The sequence below is a fragment of the Lycium barbarum genome, chromosome 8 (genome assembly GCF_019175385.1).
Source record: "Lycium barbarum isolate Lr01 chromosome 8, ASM1917538v2, whole genome shotgun sequence".
NCBI lineage: Eukaryota > Viridiplantae > Streptophyta > Magnoliopsida > Solanales > Solanaceae > Lycium > Lycium barbarum.
Window position 1 is genome coordinate 101,509,943 of NC_083344.1, and position 22,470 is coordinate 101,532,412.

At 35.4% G+C, this 22,470-nt stretch overlaps 3 protein-coding genes across 3 annotated transcripts; 1 reads left to right on the forward strand and 2 right to left on the reverse strand.

Moving 5' to 3' along the window:
* Positions 1-836: 836 nt before the first annotated feature.
* Positions 837-2,333, reverse strand: LOC132605188 (uncharacterized). Its single transcript, XM_060318407.1, has 2 exons — positions 2,064-2,333; positions 837-1,983 (listed from the first exon to the last, which is right to left on the reverse strand). The coding sequence occupies exon 2, from the start codon at positions 1,756-1,758 to the stop codon at positions 1,189-1,191; it is 570 nt and encodes a 189-aa protein (XP_060174390.1). The 5' UTR covers positions 1,759-1,983; positions 2,064-2,333; the 3' UTR covers positions 837-1,188.
* Positions 2,334-5,123: 2,790 nt separating this feature from the next.
* On the forward strand, positions 5,124-6,145 carry LOC132605189 (protein DELETION OF SUV3 SUPPRESSOR 1(I)-like). Its single transcript, XM_060318408.1, has one exon. It carries the CDS (start codon positions 5,306-5,308, stop codon positions 5,528-5,530), a length of 225 nt encoding a protein of 74 aa, XP_060174391.1. The 5' UTR covers positions 5,124-5,305; the 3' UTR covers positions 5,531-6,145.
* A 10,253-nt stretch (positions 6,146-16,398) lies between these two features.
* On the reverse strand, positions 16,399-17,109 carry LOC132608025 (serine/threonine-protein phosphatase 7 long form homolog). Its single transcript, XM_060322106.1, has one exon. It carries the CDS (start codon positions 17,107-17,109, stop codon positions 16,399-16,401), a length of 711 nt encoding a protein of 236 aa, XP_060178089.1.
* Between the last annotated feature and the right edge of the window lie 5,361 nt (positions 17,110-22,470).

Here is a 22,470-nt window from a genome sequence, read left to right on the forward strand (position 1 = left end):
AAAAAAAACTTGCGTAGATGAATCAAATGTGAATTATGCCTCTGCCCTCGGCATGGATATGACATTTGTAAGTTGAGTTTGGGAAGACCAAGTAGTGGAGGAGTTGAAAACACCAAACTCAAGTTATACAAAGCGCACAAAACTAAGGAGTCGAGTAGGGTAGAATCCGAGCTAACTTTAAAGAACGATCTGCAAAGCTCTTGGCCGTGATTTTTATAAAGATCGTAGTTTTTGGAGTTACCTTTCCAATGGGACAAAGCTCTCGTGATTTTGAAGTTCCTACACCAAGATATGAATTTTTTGGTGAGGCCGCGCGAATCTGAATCTGCAGCGTGCTTATATCTAAGGCAGAATTCTAGGATTTATCTGGGACTATTCAGAAGGCTTCAAACTTTGAATTTAGGATATGTCGTAGATATAGAAATCTAGTCTCCGGGGAATTTTACAGCTCGTGATTTCTCCATTCCTACATCGATATATGAATTTTTTGGTGAGGCCGCGCGAATCTGAACCTGCCAGCGTGCCGATATCTAAGGCAGACTTCTAGGAATTATCTGGGACGATTCAGAAAGTATCCAACTTTTAATTTTGGATATGTCCTAGATTTAGAAGTCTAGTTTCCGGGGAATTTTATAGATTGTGATTTCACCATTCCTACATCGAGATATGAATTTTTTTGGTGAGGCCGCGTGAATCTGAACCTGCCAGCGTGCCGATATCTAAGGCAGACTTCTAGGAATAATCTGGGACGATTCAGAAAGTATCCAACTTTGAATTTTGGATATGTCTTAGATTTAGAAGTCTAGTTTTCGGGGAATTTTACGTCTCGTGATTTCGTCATTCCTACATCGAGATATGAATTTTTTGGCACAAAGACGCAAAGCTGATGAACAACGTTATTGTAAGAGGAAATGAGTGTGTGGCCTCTAAATTCAAATCTTCGTCACCCTTGGGAACTTCGAGATATAAAAAAAAATGCTGTTTAAGGGAAATTTGGTGATATCAGTGTGTCACGATGGATATATCATTCTTGTATAGTAAATAAAAAAAAAACAACCACAGAACGTATCAAGGAGAATGCGCAGTCTAAAACAAAATAGACGAAGTCTTTATTTCTGATAATAACATCCACTAATCAATCAAAGGCAAGAAAAAGAGAAAGAGAGCAATTGAAATACATTCTATAGACTAATCTAAACACAATTTATAATTGATTAAGTCTTGGCGCATAGCTTCCAGGCGCCCCTTCTTCTGCTCTAAGTCAATTGAGTCATTGGCATTCGACAAGTCTACATCATGGCACGCGTCGAACTCCTTTCCAGCAGTCAAGGCCCTCAATTTAGCTTCTTCGACTTCCTTCTCAGTGGCTTCTAGGAGGAGTTCTAACTTCTTCTCCTTTGCGCGCAGCTTTTCTAACTTCTCTCGCACCTCATCTAGAGATTGACGGATAGATGAAGCTCTTTCGACCTTCTCGTGTTCTTCAAACATGGCATTTGAAAGATGCTCTCCAGCTGCTATAGATATTTCTTTTCTGGCAGCTTCCATGTCCTTATCATATAGGTCTGACCGTGCCTGGTCGTACGAAGCTGCAAGCTCAAAAAACGACTTCAATAAATTCATCAAAGGGGAAACATCCACATCCTTTCCATCCATATCCTGGAGAATCACTTGGATTTCTTCTTCAAGAGAGGAAGACCTGTCTACATCACTTCCGGAAAGCTTATCTCGAATCACAACCCAAAGATTTGAAATAAACATCTTTCTATAGTTCAAGACAACCTTCTTTCCGTCAAATACGGATACTGCAGCTGATGTACGTTTATGCAAGTCGGAACTCAACTTTTCTTTCACTTTATCACGAAAAATAGAAGTTGTCCCCTGTTCTGCCTTTGCTATGGAAGAGGATTTTATTAGGTCCGGACCAGAAACAGACTCACCGCTCTCCGTTGACTTTCCCCGTCGTAATGCTCCAACACTATTTGGCTAAAAAAAAAAAAAAGAGGACAAATAGTTAGTAAAAATCATTATGGCATGTGTGACAAACTGAAGGCTTTAAGTCATACCTTTCTAATAAGAGTTGTCACGGTCCTTGAAGGACTATCAACGCTGTCAGGAATCTTGGCCACTGCCAAATCGGTATCTTCCAATTTTTCTGAACGCGACCTCACTTTCCTCTAACAACGATCTTCATAACTGCTATCACTCTCGCCTCGAGACGATCTCTTGTTAGAAGTTTGAGCAGCCTTACTCAGCGGAAATGAGCTTTTGCCAACTTGGTGGCCTTGATCATCCAAACATTCTGTTGGAGCTTTTATGAGTGACTGAGACCCCTTGCCTTTGCATTTCTCGGTCAATATGACCTCCGGATGGAAAGAATCATCAGCCATTAGGGCTGCAATGGTGCATCCTTGATGTGTACCCTCTAAAAGCGCATTAGAGATTGGCCCAGCTGCATCCACCAAATATTGGAAGTAGTCATCAAGAAAATTTCCATGGGTTTTCGACCACCAAGTCCTGTAATCATCGGCAAAGAGTTTCTTCACATTAGGTGTAATAGGAGGGAAAGTCGCACAGGACATAGACTTGGATAACACACAAATCCGCCAAAATTGGAGTCCTTCAGCTAATGAGGCACTGCGATAATCATTGGCCAAAGCACCTGGGATTTTTTGATAAAATCCAAATTGACGACTGAATCGGTGTGGACTATATGGCTCGATAATGACAGAGTTTCCATCCCTCAAGGAGAGATATCTAAAGCGGACGCTCATAAAATAATTTAGCTCCAGCTCTTGTGCATCATTATTATCAACGTAGTTGTAAGCTCAGAATTATTTAACATAGTTGAAGTCCAAGCTACATTATCTCCTTGATGGATACGCTTCCTTGCATCCTTTTTTTCGAAGTACCGTGCGGCACCCTCTCCCGAATATGCCACCATCAGTGGATTAGACGGTCCATTTACAAGCGCAAAATGAGTCTTGAAATAATAAGCAAGCCAACCATAAATATAATGGATTGGAAAACGGACTTTGATAAGATCAAGTTGCGACGAACGGGAAGTATTATTAAGATTGCTATAAATACTTGCTAAAACCGGCACTGCAAGGCTAATCTTTAGTTTGGCTGCCATCATAGTCGCCATCTTAAAAGTCCCTGGACGAATGAAGTTACCCTCTTCGGAAGGAAGTACGAAAGCACACAACCAACATGACAAAAATGCTGCAAGATATGTTTCATCTCTCTTTGCAGGCCTCACCCCAAGTTTATGAAATACAACTTCTTGCTCTCTTGACCATTGGGACGCCTCAGGTATAGCTCCAGTAGGGTTGTGTGTTGATTTAAAACACGCAGATTTCTTCTCCCTCCTTGGCGGAGCAGGTTGGTACTTTAGAGCTCTTTTGTACCAAAATTGTATCCACTTGCTCAAAGAGACCCTCGGGTTATCGCTTCTGCCCTCTTGAAGATAATGAAAAGCGGTGAACAAGTACTCGCAAACTCGTGAAATATATCTCTGATTTTTCGCGTCAACTCCTGTGAGTTCCTTAGCTTCAGGGACAACCTCCTCATAGAAATGACCTCCAATCGGCAAACCTCCAAGTGTATGTAAGTCCCATAAAGAAATAGATAGTTCCCCGACAGATGTAAGGAGTGTATTCGTCTTGGGGCACCAAGCCTCACAAAATGCTTGCAATATATTTGAATTCCGATCATACGTGAAAGCGAGGCATAAATGGCATCATAGATATCTGCTGCACTTAAGACTTCTTGACTTCTACTGAGTGTATCCTCGGCCCACTCCCAATATCCTGGAATGTGACAAAATTCACCTTCGAACACTACCGTCTCTCCCCAGCGTACTTCTCCTCGGACTATGCGACGACCCAAGCTTGGAAGCGCGCTTGCAATATTTGCATTACGGTGGTTGGGCGCCCGAAGAGACCACATCTGGGGAGTTCGAGTTGAAGTAGATTTGCATTCTGAAGTCCAGTTTGACATATGAAGCGAGTTCCGAAGGGGTGGCCACGAACCTGCATACCATCTAGTTAAGGGAGTATGAACCACTAATTTCGTTTGCACTGCTGCACCACCATCATTGCTCTCAATAATAAGATACTTAAGTTTGGATGAGGGGGAAGTGTAGCCTCTAAAATTCACCATCTTGTTGAGCTGCAAGGGCAAAAGAAGTCATCATCATCCAACTCAAAGACAAGGAAATGAATAATAGAGATCATCACAGATAAAATCATAGCCAAAATCTTAAGGCGCTGATAAAAAGAGATTCACCCTGTACTACGCCTTAAGACTAGTCTCTTCTAAGGATCACACTGATCATGCATTTGTTAAAAAAAAATGTATACAAGAAAAAGGAGACAAGTCGCTGGAAATAAAATAGATACCAATTTTCTCTTTTGCTGATAAAAAAAAAAAAGTTACATTGAAGAGTTCAAATACAAGGCTACATAGTTATTTGTGTTGACATGACTCCCAAGATATACGAGGCCGTATCATTTTTTTTCTCCTTTGGTTGCTATAAAAAGAATTTACAGAAGCCTAAATCAAGAAAACAAAATATGGTTCATGCTGTGCTCAAAGTACTATCTCAGAAGGGAAAGAAATAATTTATGATAAACATGAAGAAGTGCCTGGTACTTGCTCAAAGTGCCATATAGAAAGCAAAATGATTAGCATGAAGAAAAATGGATGCTGGAAACAAAGTTTTACAACTTTCACTTAAGGGAAGGAGTAACTAGTATCAAGAAAATGATGCTGTACTTTCTGCTTAAAGTGACATAGAGTAAACAAGTTTGGAATGAAGTTGGTAATAAAGCCAAGAATTCTCCGACATAAAGAGGCAAAGCTAATAAATTATTTTGCTCTAAGAGGAGAAGGAACAAACCTTGAAGAAGAAGAGCTAAAGTTTGAAGATAACTGCGATAACAAAAATCTGCAAAAAGAAAATTGTGATGTGCTTTGAGTTGAGAAGGTTGGCTTCCTATATAGGTGTCAGCTGCAAGTAACTGTCTCCCCAAAAAAGTAGGATTTGGTATCCCTAAAATTTGGGATACGGGTGAAGCAACGGAAAAAAAAGAAGAAGCAGCAAGTATCTTATTGGTGGACAAGGAGTCCAAGTGATGGAAGAGTTCTAAGGGAACTAAAAATCCTTTCTTTAAACGTGTATTTTGAAAAAAAAAAAAAAAAAGAGGGCACCCAACGTTTCAAATTACCAATCAAGACTCCAATCAAACCCTGACAATAAGCAAAATCATTGTTCTTAAAATCTCTCCTTATCTCTGAATTGGAAATGGCGACTGAACAACCAAAGCCAACAGCTGAAGACGTGAAGATGGATCTATTCGAAGATGATGACGAATTTGAGGAGTTTGCAATTGATCAAGAGTGGGAGGACAAAGAGGAAGGAAACGAAGTAACCCAACAAGGGGAAGATGATTGGGATGATGATGATGTCAACGACGATTTCTCTCTGCAACTCAGAAAGGAATTGGAAAGCAACACTGAGAAGAAATGAGCTGCATTTGCATATGAACTCTTTTTCTTCGCAACATTGGACCATGTTGTTTCTATTCTGGGTTCAGATGTTTCCATATGTTTGTACTCTTTATTTTACTAATAAATCTTAGCTTTCAAAATAAAAATAAAAAATTACCAATCAGTTTTGCATAAGCTTCATTCTTTGTTAGCAAGACCCAAGATTAAAGTAATTGGACCAGCAATCCACTAAATCCGCTAGACAAAAAAAAATAAAAAAAATAAACATCTCAAGTCTCTAAACGTGTTTTCATCTTTTATTGTACTTCAAGCCTAGTCTAAAAAAAAAAATCAAATACGACAAGTCTTGAAGTAGGGGGCATTTGTAGTCATTTAAAATTTTATTGGATTTAAATCAGTATATTAATTTGGACTATATTAAATTTAAGAAAATAGTTCAAATAATGTGGCTAATATGGTTGGATTAATCATCCAATCTTAAAGATATTGGGCTAGTCCATTTGATTGGGCTCCAAATGATGAGTCCACTTTAATAGCCCAAAGTCCAAGCCCGCGCCACGTGTCAAATGAGGTGGCAATCCAAGTCAAATTAATGGGCCAATGAAATCATGCCAAGTGTACGGATGATATGCTCTGACCAATCAAATGACAAGGCTACACCTCCCTAAAAACTATAAATAGGGATCCTCATAACTCATAAAGGAGGAGGAATTAAGAACAAGAAGCAAGAAGAGAGCTCGTGAATCAAAGTCTACATATTTCTCTACAAGCTACAAGTTCAAGCATCCAAGTCATCAAGTTCAAGCTCAAGCTCAAGTTCAAGCTCAAGATTAAGAACGAAGGCAAATATCAAGGCGTTCAAGATCAAATTACTTGTTCGTGGCAAATACCAAATCCAAATTCAAATACCTTCAAGATCAAGCTGCTGAAGCCCTTGAATCTAAATCATATTCAAGTTTTCAACATAGTTTACGTTATTGTTGGAGAATCAGAGGATTATATAGAGATTGTAACACTCAACATTCTTGAAATCAAATACTACATTTTGTTACTCCATTTTCCTGTCTTGATTATTTATTTTTCTAAAGACGCGGAAATTTGTTGGTTACAAATATAAAAAACATAAAAGTTACTATTTATTCGTTATCTTTTAATCTTACAGAAAAAAAAAATGTTCTTAGAAGTATGTATGCATCTCTAATTAATTTATAAATCTTAAATTATAATCTCTATATATAATCCTAAATTTTAAATACATTAATTATTAAAAATCCAATAAAATATCCTACTGATTGAGATTTACCTATAATGTCTGTCTTTAAGAGTAAAAGTTTTAGATGCTTATCATTAAGGTTTTTACCTTGTAATTTAGAGCCCGTTTGGATTGGCTTATAAGTTGCTTATAAGCTGTTTTCAGTTTTTTTGAGTGTTTGGCTGGCCAGCTTAAAGTCATTTTGTGCTTAAAATAAGCTCAAAAAAATAATTGAGCTCATTTGACTTAGCTTATCTAAAGCAGCTTATAAGCTGAAAACAACTTATAAGCCAAAAAAAAAAAAGTTAGACTACCCCAACTTATCTTTTTTAGCTTATAAGCTACAAACAGCTTATAGGCATAAGCCCGTCCAAACAGGCTCTTAGTGTCTAAGATGTGTATTAAGATTTGACCTTAGTGTTTGAGATTTGTAATTTTAAGTTTAAATCTTGCATATTGAAATGTAGAACTTCAATTGAGATGCCGAAAGTTAGAGTCCGGAGCCAAAATGGCTTATTTTTGCAGCCATTAGACAAAAATAGTATGCTTTTTTTTTTTAGACCAAAATGGGTATTTCGTTGGATAACCAACGAAATACCCACACAAGTACTGTTCCGGTGTCGATGAATTTCTTGCATTTCGCTACATGTGTAGCGAAATGCAAGAATTTTTTTTTCTTTTATTTTCCTTTGCATCAATTCACGAAATAGGCATTTTTAATTTTTTTTTTTTGCCATTCGTGAAATTAAAACTGTTTTTTTTTTTAATTTTCCTTTGCATTTCGTGAATCAATTCACGAAATAGGCATTTTTTTTTTTTGCAATTCGTGAAATTAAAACTGTTTTTTTTTTCCTTTGCATTTCGTGAATCAATTCACGAAATAGGCATTTTTAATTATTTTTTTTGCAATTCGTGAATAAAAACGAAACTGATTTGTATTTTTGTTTTTTGCATTTCGTTGTGCAATCAACGAAATATGTGTTTTTTTTTATTTCGTGAATTGATTCACCGAAAGTGATTTGTTTTGTTATGTTTTTTTTTGCAATTCGTGACACAATCAACGAAATAGGGGGGTTTTTTTTTTTTTTTTGCATTTCGTGTATTAAAAAACGAAATAGGATAATTTTTTTTTATTTCATTCATATAAAAACGAAATTGGAATATATCGCTATGGTTTTAATTTTATTTTTTTGTTCATTTCTGTTGGTTCAATCAGTTTCAGACGAGCATTGAATAGTTGTCAAAATAATATCTTTTACATTTCGTAACTTAATTTGCGAAATTTTTTACTTTTCTTCATTTATTAATATTGTCCTATCTTTACTTATGGTATATCCTTAGTCTTTCAACTTTCTTTTATCCATCTCATATCTTTCATCTATTGTTTTTCTCTTATCTGTTTCATATCCTTCAACTTTTATTTTTTCTCTCATATATTTCATAAAAGATGACGGAAACTCATGTTAAAGTGTATTTATTTTGGGGTGGTGAAGTTGTGTATGAAGCAGGTTCGGTTAGATACAACCGTGGTCCTGAAATAGGGAAAAAGTTTCCAATTTCCCTAAAATATGATCGTCTGCAACGCGTCTTAAGGATTAAAATGTTCGTAAATGATCCTGAACTATCGGTGGTTATAACCGGATGATGTCCAAGTTCATTTACCGCCGATGGTTCACCAATTTATGGTGAGATGCCAATTACGGACGATGAATCTTTATCGTCATTTCTTCGTTGTCCTGAGATTTTTAAAAATCACATATGCATAGCGGCGCTTGACATGTATGCTACAGTTCAACGCTCTACCCAGATCGAAGTACCGACCGACAATGAGTTCGATTTTGGAGGTATTACCTATCTCCTAAGTTTGAATATTAGTTTTTCAAGGGGTGTAGTTCAACAACAAACAATTGTAGGATTTGGTAGTCAGTCAAATTATACAACTAATTATGGTACACAGTATGATGGTATGGCTTCAACGCACGATCATAACTTTGATTGGAGTGGACAGAATCGTGAGACGGGTGGACCAAATAATGCTACTACGCTGTTGCATAATTTGAATTGTAATGTACGACACCCTTCACATCCTGGTCCAAGTGAATTGGACAGTGATAGGTAAATATAATCATATTTTCTTCACTTTATTCATGGATTGTATAATTGTATTTGACTTGTAAATTCTATGAATTTTTCCTATTTATAGGCATAACGATTTTGAAGATAACCCCACGTTGACTCAACTCACACAAATTGTGAGCAATAACGATTTAGCTAATGATATAATAAATGAGTCGGATAGCGATAGTCCATTAGATCATGAAGGGACGGACGATGATCAATCGTCTACTGACGGTGACGATTCGGATGAAGATGTTGCGGCCCCCAGTAATGTTAGTGTTAATTATCATTCAAATGTGATCTCATATTTGGATAATACAGAAGAAGTAGAACCGGAAGATGTTGCATACATGAGAGATAACGGGTCTGTTCGGGTTGCACTTTGGAATTCCAGTAATCCTAAAGTTATCAAATCAGGTTAGTTTCGTGCGACTAATTTTTTTAATAATATATTATTTTTGAATTTTGTGATTTTAATTGGTGTAATTAGGAGTTGATATTTTTTCTTGTACATGCAAATAGGTATGTTATTTCACAGCAAGAAGCAAATGAAAGGTGCAGTGAGGCTCTATAATATAGCCCACAAAAAAAAATATAAAACAGATCAAGCCAAAAGTACATTTTGGAAGGTTATTTGCAAGCGGCATGAGGAAGGTTGTAGTTGGATGATCCGTTTTTCGTTGATCGGAAGTGGTATGTGGAAAGCAGGAAAAATGATTGAGCCACATAATTGTGATACGGATGATTATACAGAGGATCATTTCAATTTGAATAGCAACATGATTGCTACTTCGTTGATACCATATGTTATGATCAATGCACAAATCAGTATTGAGTTTGTTCAGGAAACTATAAAAGGCATCCATCACTATACTCCTAGTTATAGAAAAGCGCAAAAAGGGCGTAAGAAAGCTTTTGAGATGGTGTATGGTGATTTCGAAGGTTCTTTTAGGGCATTGCCTCGATACATGGCTGCCCTAGAACATTTCAATCCGGGCACTATTGTTGAGTGGACACACGAGTCAACTACAATGCAAGGCGAACACATCTTCAAGTATCTTTTCTGGGCCTTTAAACCAAGTATCGATGGATTCAAAAGTTGCAGGCCGGTCATCTCAATAGATGGCACCCATGTCTATGGTAAGTATGAGATGAAATTGTTGATTGTTGTTGGCATTGATGCAAACGGAAATATTTTTCCACTTGCATATGCTATAGTTGCACGTGAGAGCTATGAGTCATGGACTTGGTTTCTCAGTTTATTATGGAGACATGTTGTTTGTGATAGAAAAGGCATTGGACTAATTTCTGACCGTCACCAAGGGATCTTGCAATGTGTAATGACACATGAATGGTTACAACCACCCACCACACATCATAGATTTTGTGTTCGACATTGAAAAAGAAACTTTAACAAAAAGTTTCTTAACTCTGATCTTGAGAAGCTAAGGTGGTTGGCTGCTACAGAGCACCAGAAGAAGAAATACCAAATGAGGATGCAATAAATCAAACTTTGTCACCTGCAGCGCATATGTGGTTAAGCGAGCTTCCGAAGGAAAAATGGACATTGTATAAGGACGGTGGTTATAGGTGGGGGGCTATGATGACAAATGTCTCTGAGTCTTACAACGGTTTATTGAAGAAAGCCCGTGGATTGCCTGTTACTGCCATGGTTCGCTTGACCTTTAAAAATATTGTTGATCATTTTGTTAAAAGAAGCGCCCTTGCTGCTCTGCTAATGGTAAATAAGAAAACTTGGCCGCTCGGTGTTGATAAGAAGTTCCATGAATATTGGGATAGGGCCGCCATGCACACTGATATGATGAACTACAACATTGTGACTGGGGTCTTCGAGATTCTGACATTTGCACACGAAGGTAAGGGTGGAAATGTCCATAAAGTCTCTTACAATGGAAAAAAATATTCGTGTGGGAAATGGAAAAACTACCACATGCCATGTTCCCATGCAATTAAATTCTGTCGGATCCGTAAAATTCAGCCTAAGGACTATGTTAGCAAGTACTACAGTTGTAGGTATTACAAGCAAACATACAGTGGAAAGTTTTCTCCCTTGGGTGATGAGGCATATTGGCCTGCAAGTCCCTTCTGTTTAATTGCAAACATTGCATATGAGCGAACTTCTGAAGCCCAGAGAACAACTAGAAGGAGGAATGAAATGGATATTGCTCCTGCTCGCATGGCTAGGAGGTGTGGAACTTGCAGGAAAACCGGTCATAACAAAAATCGTTGCCCCAATCGTACTCAGTAGTTGTTGTTGCTTGTTTACTGTTAAGTTTTTTCATGAGTTCTATGTTATTGTTATTTTATGTAATCTTTGTTATCTTATGTAATCTTCAATAGTATGTTGTCGACCTTCAATAATATGTTGTCGTCCTTACTTTAAAATATAAACGGTTCGTATTGTAGAGTTTAATTTTGTCTTTAATTTAACAGTTATTGTTGGATAGAACTTCCACAACACTTTATTGAATGAACATAAAATTACATTATAATTGAAAATTAAAAAACATAACACATAGTTGGTCTAAGGGAGTTCGTTAGGCATGTCATCATCCGATTTGTAAAGTTCGTGTGCTCAAACACTTGCTCTTTCATGTTCTGTTAGCGTGCGATTTGTTGCTGCAGCTTGTTCTTCAGTGAGCTTAAGGATATAGTACCTACAACGTCTCACCAACATCCTATTATTCTCCTTTCGAATTTGTTTCACAACTATCTCATATTCTACCATATCCCTGCGTTCCATCCACACAGAGAATCGACGTGGCTTGGGTGCCCCCAGTTGCTCAAGCTCATTCATGAGCATATTTGACTCATGGTACCTATGCTCCCATTCACGGCGTAATCCGCAGTAGTACTCACATGGATTTGATTTTTTCAGCATCCGAAAATCATCCTCTCGTTCGTCAAGCATGTGCTTGTACATGTCCATCTCAAAATCATATGGATCCCATGTTCCCCAGTAGCTGTTGGGTGACTCTGAACTTGAGCTATCATTTCTGTTTTCCTGGAATGCCCAAGCAAAAGGTGAGGAAGAGCTTCCAGGAGTATTCTCTTTTTTGTTCGACATTTTTTGGATAGTAAATGGATTTTTAAGTCTCAGTCGAAGATTTTGGATAATTTCCGAAATGCAAAATAAAAAAAAATGGCTCTTGCTTGTAAACGCTCACCCGAAGATAACAATGACCGGTTAGAGTTCTTTATAATGAAAATTTTGTTGCATTTCGTTGCATATGCATCGAAAATGTAAAATAAAAAATTGGAGTAATCCAAGTTTATAAATAACTTTTCGTCATGGACTTGTCAAATTTAAGTTTTTTATATTTTGTTTATGACCTTGCGAAATGCAAGGATAAAAAATTGTCAGAAGCTTGTCAATAGCTTTCAATTTTTTTTTTACTTGAAAATTATTTCTTTTCTTTTTACATGGACAAGTCAAATTCATTTTTTTTTAAGAATCTTGTCAGAAGCATTGTTGCAGTTATCTTTTCCAAGCTTTTATATTTCGTTGCATACTTTGCGAAATGCAAATCTAAATAATTAGACAAGTCAGAAGCTAAAAAAGAAGCTCGTCAATAGCTTTCAATTTTTTTTCACTTGGAAATGGATTCCTTTTCTTTTTACATGGATAAGTCAGAAGCTAAAAAGAAGCTAGTCAATAGCTTTCAATTTATTTTTGACTTGGAAACGAATTTCTTTGCTTTTTACATGTACAAGTCAAAATCTAAAAAAAAGATAGGCAATAGCTTTGAATTCATTTTAAGAATCTTGACAGAAGCATTGTTGTTATATATCTTTTCTCCAAGCATTATTGCATACGTTAAGAAGAAGCTAAAAAGGAAGCTATTAGTAGCTTTCAATTCATTTTAAGAATCTTGGCAGAAGCATTGTACACTTATTTAATTTTCTCCAAGCATTATTGCATACGTTAAGAAGAAGCTAAAAAGGAAGCTATTAGTAGCTTTCAATTCATTTTAAGAATCTTGGCAGAAGCATTGTACACTTATTTAATTTTCTCCAAGCATTATTGCATACGTTAAGAAGAAGATAAAAAGGAAGCTATTAGTAGCTTTCAATTCATTTTAAGAATCTTAGCAGAAGCATTGTACACTTATTTAATTTTCTCCACGCATTATTGAATACGTTAAGAAGAAGCTAAAAAGGAAGCTATTAGTAGCTTTCAATTCATTTTAAGAATCTTAGCAGAAGCATTGTACACTTATTTAATTTTCTCCAAGCATTATTGCATACATTAAGAAGAAGCTAAAAAGGAAGCTATTAGTAGCTTTCAATTCATTTTAAGAATCTTGGCAGAAGCATTGTACACTTATCTTTTCCATTGTTGCATACTTTAAGAATCATTGTTGTTATATATCTTTTATATTTCGTTGCATACTTTGCGAAATGCAGGGACAATTTTTTTAGCATGGACAAGTCAAATCCCAATTTTTTTTACACGGATTCCTTGGTCTTGGCTGTTGAAAGAGCTAACATTTTCTTACAATTGCATTCATCCAATTTATAAATAATCAGACTATTTCAACCAAAAAAATATAAACTTTCAACCAATATTCATCGTATTCGATTATCTATATCTCAATCTAACTAACTTCATTAATGTCTAAAAAACTTTTTTTTCAGCGGATGGTTTTAAAAAAAAAAACATAAAGGAGAGGGGAGTTGGATTACGGCGTTGTGAACTGTGGGGCTTGGACTACGACGCTCTCGGATGGGAGGGGGGAAATCGCTCACTCGATAATGAAGATGGACGAGATGGAGAGGAAGATGAAGATGAATACGATAGCATTTCGCATAAAATACAAATTGAAATAACATTGAAAAATGAAAAGGTACAAATACAATACTTAACTAGCCAACATAACAACAGAAAATGCTTATGGAAAATCATCTTCATCAGACATTTCGTAGTCTGAGTTCCAATCAGGGGTAACTATTAACCCCAATCTGTGTCCCTCCAAACGCAACCATCGCAAACGCATCCTATTATTTTCTTCGCGAATGCGGTTCAATGCAACATTCAGTTCTTGGGGTGATGTGAGCGGCATGCCTATTGCACGGCGTTTTGGACGATGCAAGCCACGACTTCTTAAATCGGTCTCAATATTATGAGCTTCATCCATGCGGTAGTTCCATTCTCTCCTTAGGCACGATCCTGACGACCAGTTGGCAACTTAGGCGGTGCCACATAATGTCAACCTCGTCCCCATTGCAGCAGCATTCAGAGACTCAGTCGACATGTTAATAAACCTTTGCATCAATGCATTCATGCCCTGAGAATCTGAAGGCCACTCTAACGGACTTTCTTGAACACTGTAAGACAAATGTCTAACTCCATGAATTCCACGAGCCTACAAAAAAATATATAACAAATAGTGACGTAAGAACGCCAATGATTGGCAAAAAGAAATTAATGTGTATCATATACGATATAGTTATTAATATTACTATAATATTTAATACATATGATACACATGTATTTGCATGTAAATCGGTTCCAAATCCTTTATATGATGGTTTAGTTAGAAACTATAACTAAATTACTTTCATAATCATGGTCAATTTATTAGTATACAGTCTTTTTGCTAAATAACGAAAGAGATAAAGTATAAAAATCGAAGCACCTAGGTTAAGATTTTCATGGTAAATTTGCCTGAATATTGGCATTGGATGAGTGTAGTAAGTCAAATTCGTAGACTATTTTTCAAGGTATATTAATTAGTACTACCAGTAATTTTGTTTCTACTCAAATGTTAGAAAACTATATAGTACATCATTAACTTTCTATATAACTTGACATGCACCAAAAGTTACGTACCAGTGCTTCATGCCTCCCTGCGAGGTGTTGGTATCCCCTATCCACGGTACGTTCTGGATTTCCTATCAAGGTGCGGGAGTACCTCCGGTACCATTTAAAATATTCAGAATCTGGTCCAGGAGCTACAGTAGTATATGGAGCTTCAACTATTAGTTCCCGACGGCGTTCCCACAAATATTCAGCTTCCTCAAAATTTTCCCCCATCTCCTGACTTATCTTAAATCGCTTGTCCAGTGAAAAATGAAATGGTCTATGTGGGGGGATTGGTCCCGGAACAGACTGCTCCTTACCAAATTGTCTGTTGACCCGACCCGCCATGTGCCACTCTCGGTAGATCCCATAAATGAGTGGCAACTGCACCATCCAAATGTCTTAACCACGTCGGCACCACTCCGGAAGTCCATCATTGATGGCCTCTGTATAAGGCTCCCACACAAACTACGATAACAAAAATATTATACAGTCATTTATAGTTTATACTACAAATTATAAATTTTCTCATTACAACAAACATCCATTATGCATTTTCAGTTAAGTAAAGATTAGAAAGCGTATCATGACCAAATCCTTGCTAGGAGCACTTTCTTTTTTATTCAGTTCCAAAGCATAAGAAGAACAGGCTAACTTGAAAATTCCATAATGAATTTTGATGGAAATAAAAACAAAATAAAATACTTTAGTAACCTTCTAGCCATTAAAACAAACCTAGACAAAATACTAATTAGGCTAAAAGAATAAATGGGATCTAAAAAATATCACTACAAGTAGCAAGTTGTAGCAAATTAGCTATAACAAATTAAAACAAAATTAACCCATTATCATAGTACGATTAAGCAAAAAATGAACAAATCTATAAAAACTCTATTGTTGTTATATTTTTCACATTTCTTATCAAAAAAATTTAAAAGGAAAAATACCTGATCATCAGTTAGGTTGTCTAAGACATCCCTACAAACTACTAGCACAGCTCGTGCCTCGCTTTCACGAACTCCACGACGAGTCCACTTCTGCGCAAACACAATATCTCGTTCGTTTACTCTTGGGGGACGAAGTAATGGCTGCATCGGGATTATTCGCTCCCAAGCCCAAACCTGTATAAGTAAATTTAACTATATAAATATTTTTTGAATTAACTAAAATAACCCGAAAATACACATGAAAATTGTGTTGTTATGGTTGGTCCGATAATGCGCTAATATTGTTGTGCAAGCTATTCGACAAGCTATTATAATTTTTAATGATTTATTATACAAATTATAACACTAGGAAATCTAAAATATTATTTAAAAGATAGCAGAGAAGTTGACTATTTAAACGTGTATCAAGCAATACTTTTAAATTGTTAGCGTGACAACTCAAGGAAATATGGTTAGCTGACATTTAGAATTATACACAAATATTAATAATCCAGATTGCATTATATATAGTGGTACATGTAGTGTTTATAATAAAGCTCGACTTTCGATTCCTAATTTCATTTTTCAAAATTTGGGTAATGGTAGTTATAAGAATGCTGCTTGATCTCTTATTTCTACTGAAGTAAAGCAATATATTATTGAAATTCGCGTACCTATAACAAAGCAATAAATCCACAAACATCACGGCTATTGGCCATCGAAGCACGGCATAAACAACTGTACAAGTATGATAATGCTGTTGCTCCTCAAGCTTTCCCGCCTATTGCATCAAGGTCTATTATGTCAAGCAAAAAGTGTAAACTAAGCTTTGAACCACTATTATCAGGGAATATATTGCCACCAATCAACCAAAGCAGGTACAACCTGACCCTCTTTTGTACCTCAGCCTCATCAGTGTGTTCATCAATAATATCATTATTGACAATCAAGGTTTCCAAATGATTAGATAATTGTGTTATTACCAACATGCTATTACCTATAATTGCTTCTTCTCCGGGCAACCAACCAGTAAGGTCGTACATCAATTCCCGCCACCTTGATTTAGTTATATTTTTAACATTTCTCTGCACCAATGGGTGGCCATCCACGGGAATGCCATATAACACCTCGACATCCTGCAGTGTGATGGTACATTCGCCAGTCCACATATGAAATGTATGCGTCTCTGGACGCCATCTCTCAATAAGTGCAGTGATAATTCCTTCATCATACTGCACATTACCTACTGCTAAAACTCCCCCAAATCCACACCTCTCAAAGTAATTAAGGATGCGATTATGTAAAGGGTATTGCCTCACGTGATTCCAGAATTCATGATCCACACGACGTATAGTTAAACACACGTTCTTTCCAGTCAATTTTCCATCCCACACAGCCTGGGATCGATGCTCATGCTGGAGTATTAATAAATCATAGTTTTCTGGACCTGGATGTACAGTGACTTTGGGGCGATCCATATCTATAACATTCCAACACCAAGCCACTGCTATTAGAATAATGGACAGCACATTACAGAATTGTTTACTATATATTCAATAGGAAAGTCAATAAAGGTCAAACTATAAGATATATTATCACGTGAGAAAAGAAAAAAGAATTAATAAGAGTACAACTGTCAAAAAATAATTGCAGTTCCCTATGTGGCGAACGAATGTAATTAAACTTTTGGTTAAGCTCATAATTAATTGTCATAATAGTATTCATCTTACATATAACTACTTCTTTTCTATTTAAAACAAAACATATGACTGGAGAGGGGATGCAAGGAATATATATATATATATATATATATATATATATATATATATATATATATATATATATATATATATATATATATATATATATATATATATTTAACGGATCGGAATAGTATTTCGTCAGTTATCCAACGAAATACCCATTTTGGTATTAAAAAAAAGGACATGCTATTTTTGTCTATTAGCTTCAAAAACAACACCAACTTCCTCACAGTTTCTTGATCTTATACTTTTAATTTGAAAATTAAAAATTCTTCATGCTTATCAACAGAAAATAATCTCCAATGACTAGTCACAATTTGAACATAGAAAATGACCCAACAAATGATACAAATATCTTTATGTTATATTTAACAATCTTACTTTCCTCACAATTTCTTCATCTTTTTTTTTTAACTGTTGTTCTATGAAAATGACTAACTAAAAGAACATTTTATAATATAAATTTATACCTTTTTAATCAATAGCTTCAACGATTTTTTAAGTATTTTAATTGTAGTTCGTTGACCAATAAACTTTACTAACATTTTTTAAAAGCTTTTTTTAATTGAAGCAACGACTGAAATTACCAACTATTCATTAATTAAACTTGTAACTTTTGTTTTCTTTATTATAGTCTACTACACTAAGTATAACATATAAATAAATCAAAAAAATAAATGTGAACTAATTTATAATGACTAAATCAAAAAATATATGTAAAACCTTATAAAATTAATAAATTACTTCAATTTGAAGAAGATTATGGAGCAAAAGTTGAGGAATCCTTGTGATAGGATTAGTAGAAAAAGAAGAAAAGAATCAAGAACGGAAGAAGAGAAAGAATGGAGGTAGAGGAAGAACGGAAAATGGAGAAGGGAGAATGGAGAATGGAGAAAGAAGAACGGAGAATGGAGAATGGAGAGGATAAGGTAAAATAATATAGGGTAAAAGTGGGGAGCAGAAAAAGGGAATATGAACGAAATAAAAAAAAAATTCCTATTTCGTTGGAACATAAACAAAATGCAAAAAAAAAAAAAAAAAAAAAAAAAAATCTATTTCGTTTTTATATAAACGAAATACCAAAAAAAAAAATATATATTATATTTTCCTATTTCGTTTTTATATAAACGAAATATAAAAAAAAAATTATCCTATTTCGTTCATGTATCAACGAAATACAAATATATATATATATATATATATATATATATATATATATATATATATATATATATATATATATATATATATATATATATATATATATATATTCCAATTTTGTTTTTATATGAATTGCAAAAAAAAAAAAAGGCTATTTCGTGAATTGCACAACGAAATGCAAAAAAAAAAAAAACAATTAATTTCAAGAATTGCAAAAAAAAAAAGGCTATTTCGTGAATTTCACAACGAAATGCAAAACAAAAAAAAAAACAGTTTCTTTCATCAATTTCACGAATTGCAAAAAAAAAAAAAAAAACCCTATTTCGTTGATTGTGTCACGAATTGCACAAAAAAAAAAACCTATTTCGTTGATTGTGTCACGAAATGCAAAAAAAAAAAAACATAACAAAACAAATCACTTTCGGTGAATCAATTCACGAAATAAAAAAAAAAACAAAAACACATATTTCGTTGATTGCACAACGAAATGCAAAAATAAATAAATACAAATCAGTTTCTTTTTTATTCACGAATTGCAAAAAAAAAATAAAAAAAATGCCTATTTCGTGAATTGATTCACGAAATGTAAAGGAAAAAAAAACAGTTTTAATTTCACGAATTGCAAAAAAAAAAAAAAATTCCTATTTCGTGAATTGATTCAGGAAATGCAAAGGAAAATTAAAAAAAAAAGTTTTAATTTCACGAATGGCAAAAAAAAAAAATGCCTATTTCGTGAATTGATTCACGAAATGCAAAGGAAAATAAATAAAAAAAAAATTGTTGCATTTCGCTACACATGAAGCGAAATGCAAGAAATTCATCGGCACCGGAATAGTACTTGTGTGGGTATTTCGTTGGTTATCCAACGAAATACCCATTTTGGTCTAAAAAAAAAAAAGCATACTATTTTTGTCTAATGGCTACAAAAATAAGCCATTTTGGCTCCGGACTCCCGAAAGTTACTATAACGCGTTCCATCTGTTTTAACTTTTAATAGGCTTAATTTTTTTTTTCTTTGTAAAAGCTTACATGGTTTTTTAATTTAAAGAACCCAAGAAGTCAATCTAGCTTGATAACATAATTCGTATTTCAAAAGGGGGCAGCTGGGACCTATTGCTGTAAAGGAAAACAAAGAGAACAGAGGCCTAAATTGGGAAAGACAAAAGGGGCCCACACGTTCAGAAAGTAGTTAAATAATAATGGACTGGTCTATTTGTCCAAAAGAGCAAAAGTACACGCACAAAGCTGTAAAATACAATACCCTTAAAGCATAAAAATAATGAATAACCGAAAATACCCTTGGTCAGAAGCAGGCATGTCGACGGACAGCTGCCTGCTTCTAGACTCTTATACTCCCTCTGTCCCAAAAAGATTGTCTTAGTTTGACTTGACACAAAGTTTAAGAAATAAAAAAAGACTTTTGAAATGTGTAATCCAAAACAAATCTTAGATATTCGTGTGGCTGTAAATTATCTCCTTAAATTATTTTTAAATATAGAAAGGTTTTAATCTTTTTGGAACCGACTAAAAAGAAAAGGAAGATAACCTTTTTTGGACGGAGGAATTACTAAGTAGTAATTTTCCAGTCCTATGCAATAAGAATTAACTGCTGTTTTTCTTTAAAAAAAAAACAAAAAACATTAAACCCATGGGTCGGATGCACAAACGAATCGACTCTTTAGGACCCGAAAATTAAAATCCGGGTTGATAACAAAATTATGCCAAAGACATCATTAGCCTTTGGCCAAATCGAACGGAACACCACTCTGATTTCCCGTTTTTTTTCTTTCTTGTAACTTTCTCTGTCTCAATTTATGTAATACACTTTTTTTTTTAATTTATCCAAAAAGAATGATATATTTATATATTTAAAAATAATTTAACTTTAAGTTTCCGCTTTTATCCCTTAATGAAATAATTTACAGAACACAAATATTGATGACTTATTTTAGACCATAAGTTTCAAAAGGTTTTTTTTTTTTAAAAAAAAACTTTATTGTATATGGTAAAAACTGACGCAATTTGTACTCTATAAGAACCGGGGTAGAATTTAAAGCCTTCCGATATGAGATCGAGTAAGAGTGAGGTTGTTACAATCGATGGGAGCGAAATCCAAGGAGTCGAGTATAGTTAACTCTGCGTCAAAACCGAGGGTATTCTAATGAGCACGAAAAACCCGAGCCTAAAGAGAGCACACTCATCATAGGTTCGGAGAATCCGTTATGGAGCAAGCCACGCGTCATTTGACTGTTTCGCCATTTGCGCTGACAACAGTACGGGTGTCAGACCGTATGGACGCAGCCTTATCCATTTTAGGATTTTTTTAGAAAGGCTTTTTCTTACATTATACTAGAGCCCATTTGTTGTTAGCTATAAATAGAGGTCTACCCCTTTCTTTTTGGGGTTAGCTTTTTATTATTCTACACATTTGTAATCAGAAAAGTGGCAGGGAAACCTTTTTATGTATTTTGGCTCAGATAAAGGGAGCATCTTCCAGACCGGACCAGTTCGCAGAGCTCATAAACTTGACTTCCTAAGTTTCCTTTACTATTGTTTATCAATAACTACTATTTACTTGCTATTGTCTTATACTATAAATTAATCTAACCACATATCCTATTAACCACTTACAAATTTAATTGTTATCCACTTTTGGGGGTAAACAGTTTAGCGCCCACCGTGGGGGCATAGGATAATTGTCACGACCCAACCGGAGGGCCTTGACGGGCACCCGGTACTAACCCACCCGGGCACCTTTTTTCATACATTCACATTTACATCTAGGTGAGCCACGTAGATAAATCATACTTTCTATCCATTATTCATACTAATCTCATGGGGCAACAATACATTTATATCACCATCAACAACTATGCCCATATCGATGTACATAAGCCGACGAGGCTAACAAAATGATATACAAAATATAAGCCGACAAGGCTAAATACATTTAACCATAAACACATGTCTACGAGCCTCTAAGAAGAGTATGTCACATCATATAGACGGGACAGGACCCCGCCATGCCCATAAATATGTACACAAAAGAATAGATACCAAAAGCTATAGCTCCGAATGAAATGGAGCTCCTTTACGTAGTCCTTGAGTAATAAAGCTATGGATCAAGCCTGTCTCCCTGGCCACCTGCGGGCATGACGTAGCGTCCACAAACAAAAGGACGTCAGTACGAATAATGTACTGAGTATGTAAAGCATAATCGACATCATTATATAAGCATAAGAGACAACATAAGAAATAGCATAAGATAGGAGGTAGTAGAACCATCGTCATAAACACTTACTTGCCTTCCATGGGGACCTTCCATTTCTAATGTGTGTTTGTGTACATACACATGTACATATCCATACATCCATATCCGTATCCGTATTCGTATCCGTATTTGTATACATTTTCATATCCATATGCATATTCGTATTCATATTCATATGCATAGCATACCCGACCATGAAGGTTCGGTGTTTCACATACCCGGCCATGACAAGGCTCGGTGATTATACATACCTGGCCCTACCAAGGCTCAGGGTTATCCATACCCAGCTGCAGTGGTGTGCACGCAATACATATCATACCCGACCACATAAAATCGGTGTTACATAATAGTCATACATGGACACACATACATAGGAGCTCATAGGCATCTTTGACATCATTACTATTATTGTTTCATTACATCTATCCTTAAAGGATCACCCATCATATGAGGAATTTAGTAGAATCGTAACATAACGAGAATCATGAGCTTTAGTAGTTTTTAAAGATAAAATCATTTGGAGGTCAATATAGACTCACGAAAGGATAGATATATAGTCAGGGAACCATGCCTTATTGAAAGAAGGTTTGGCCTTACATACCTTTTCATTTAGCTATTCTATCGCTTGAACGTCCTCCTTCAAT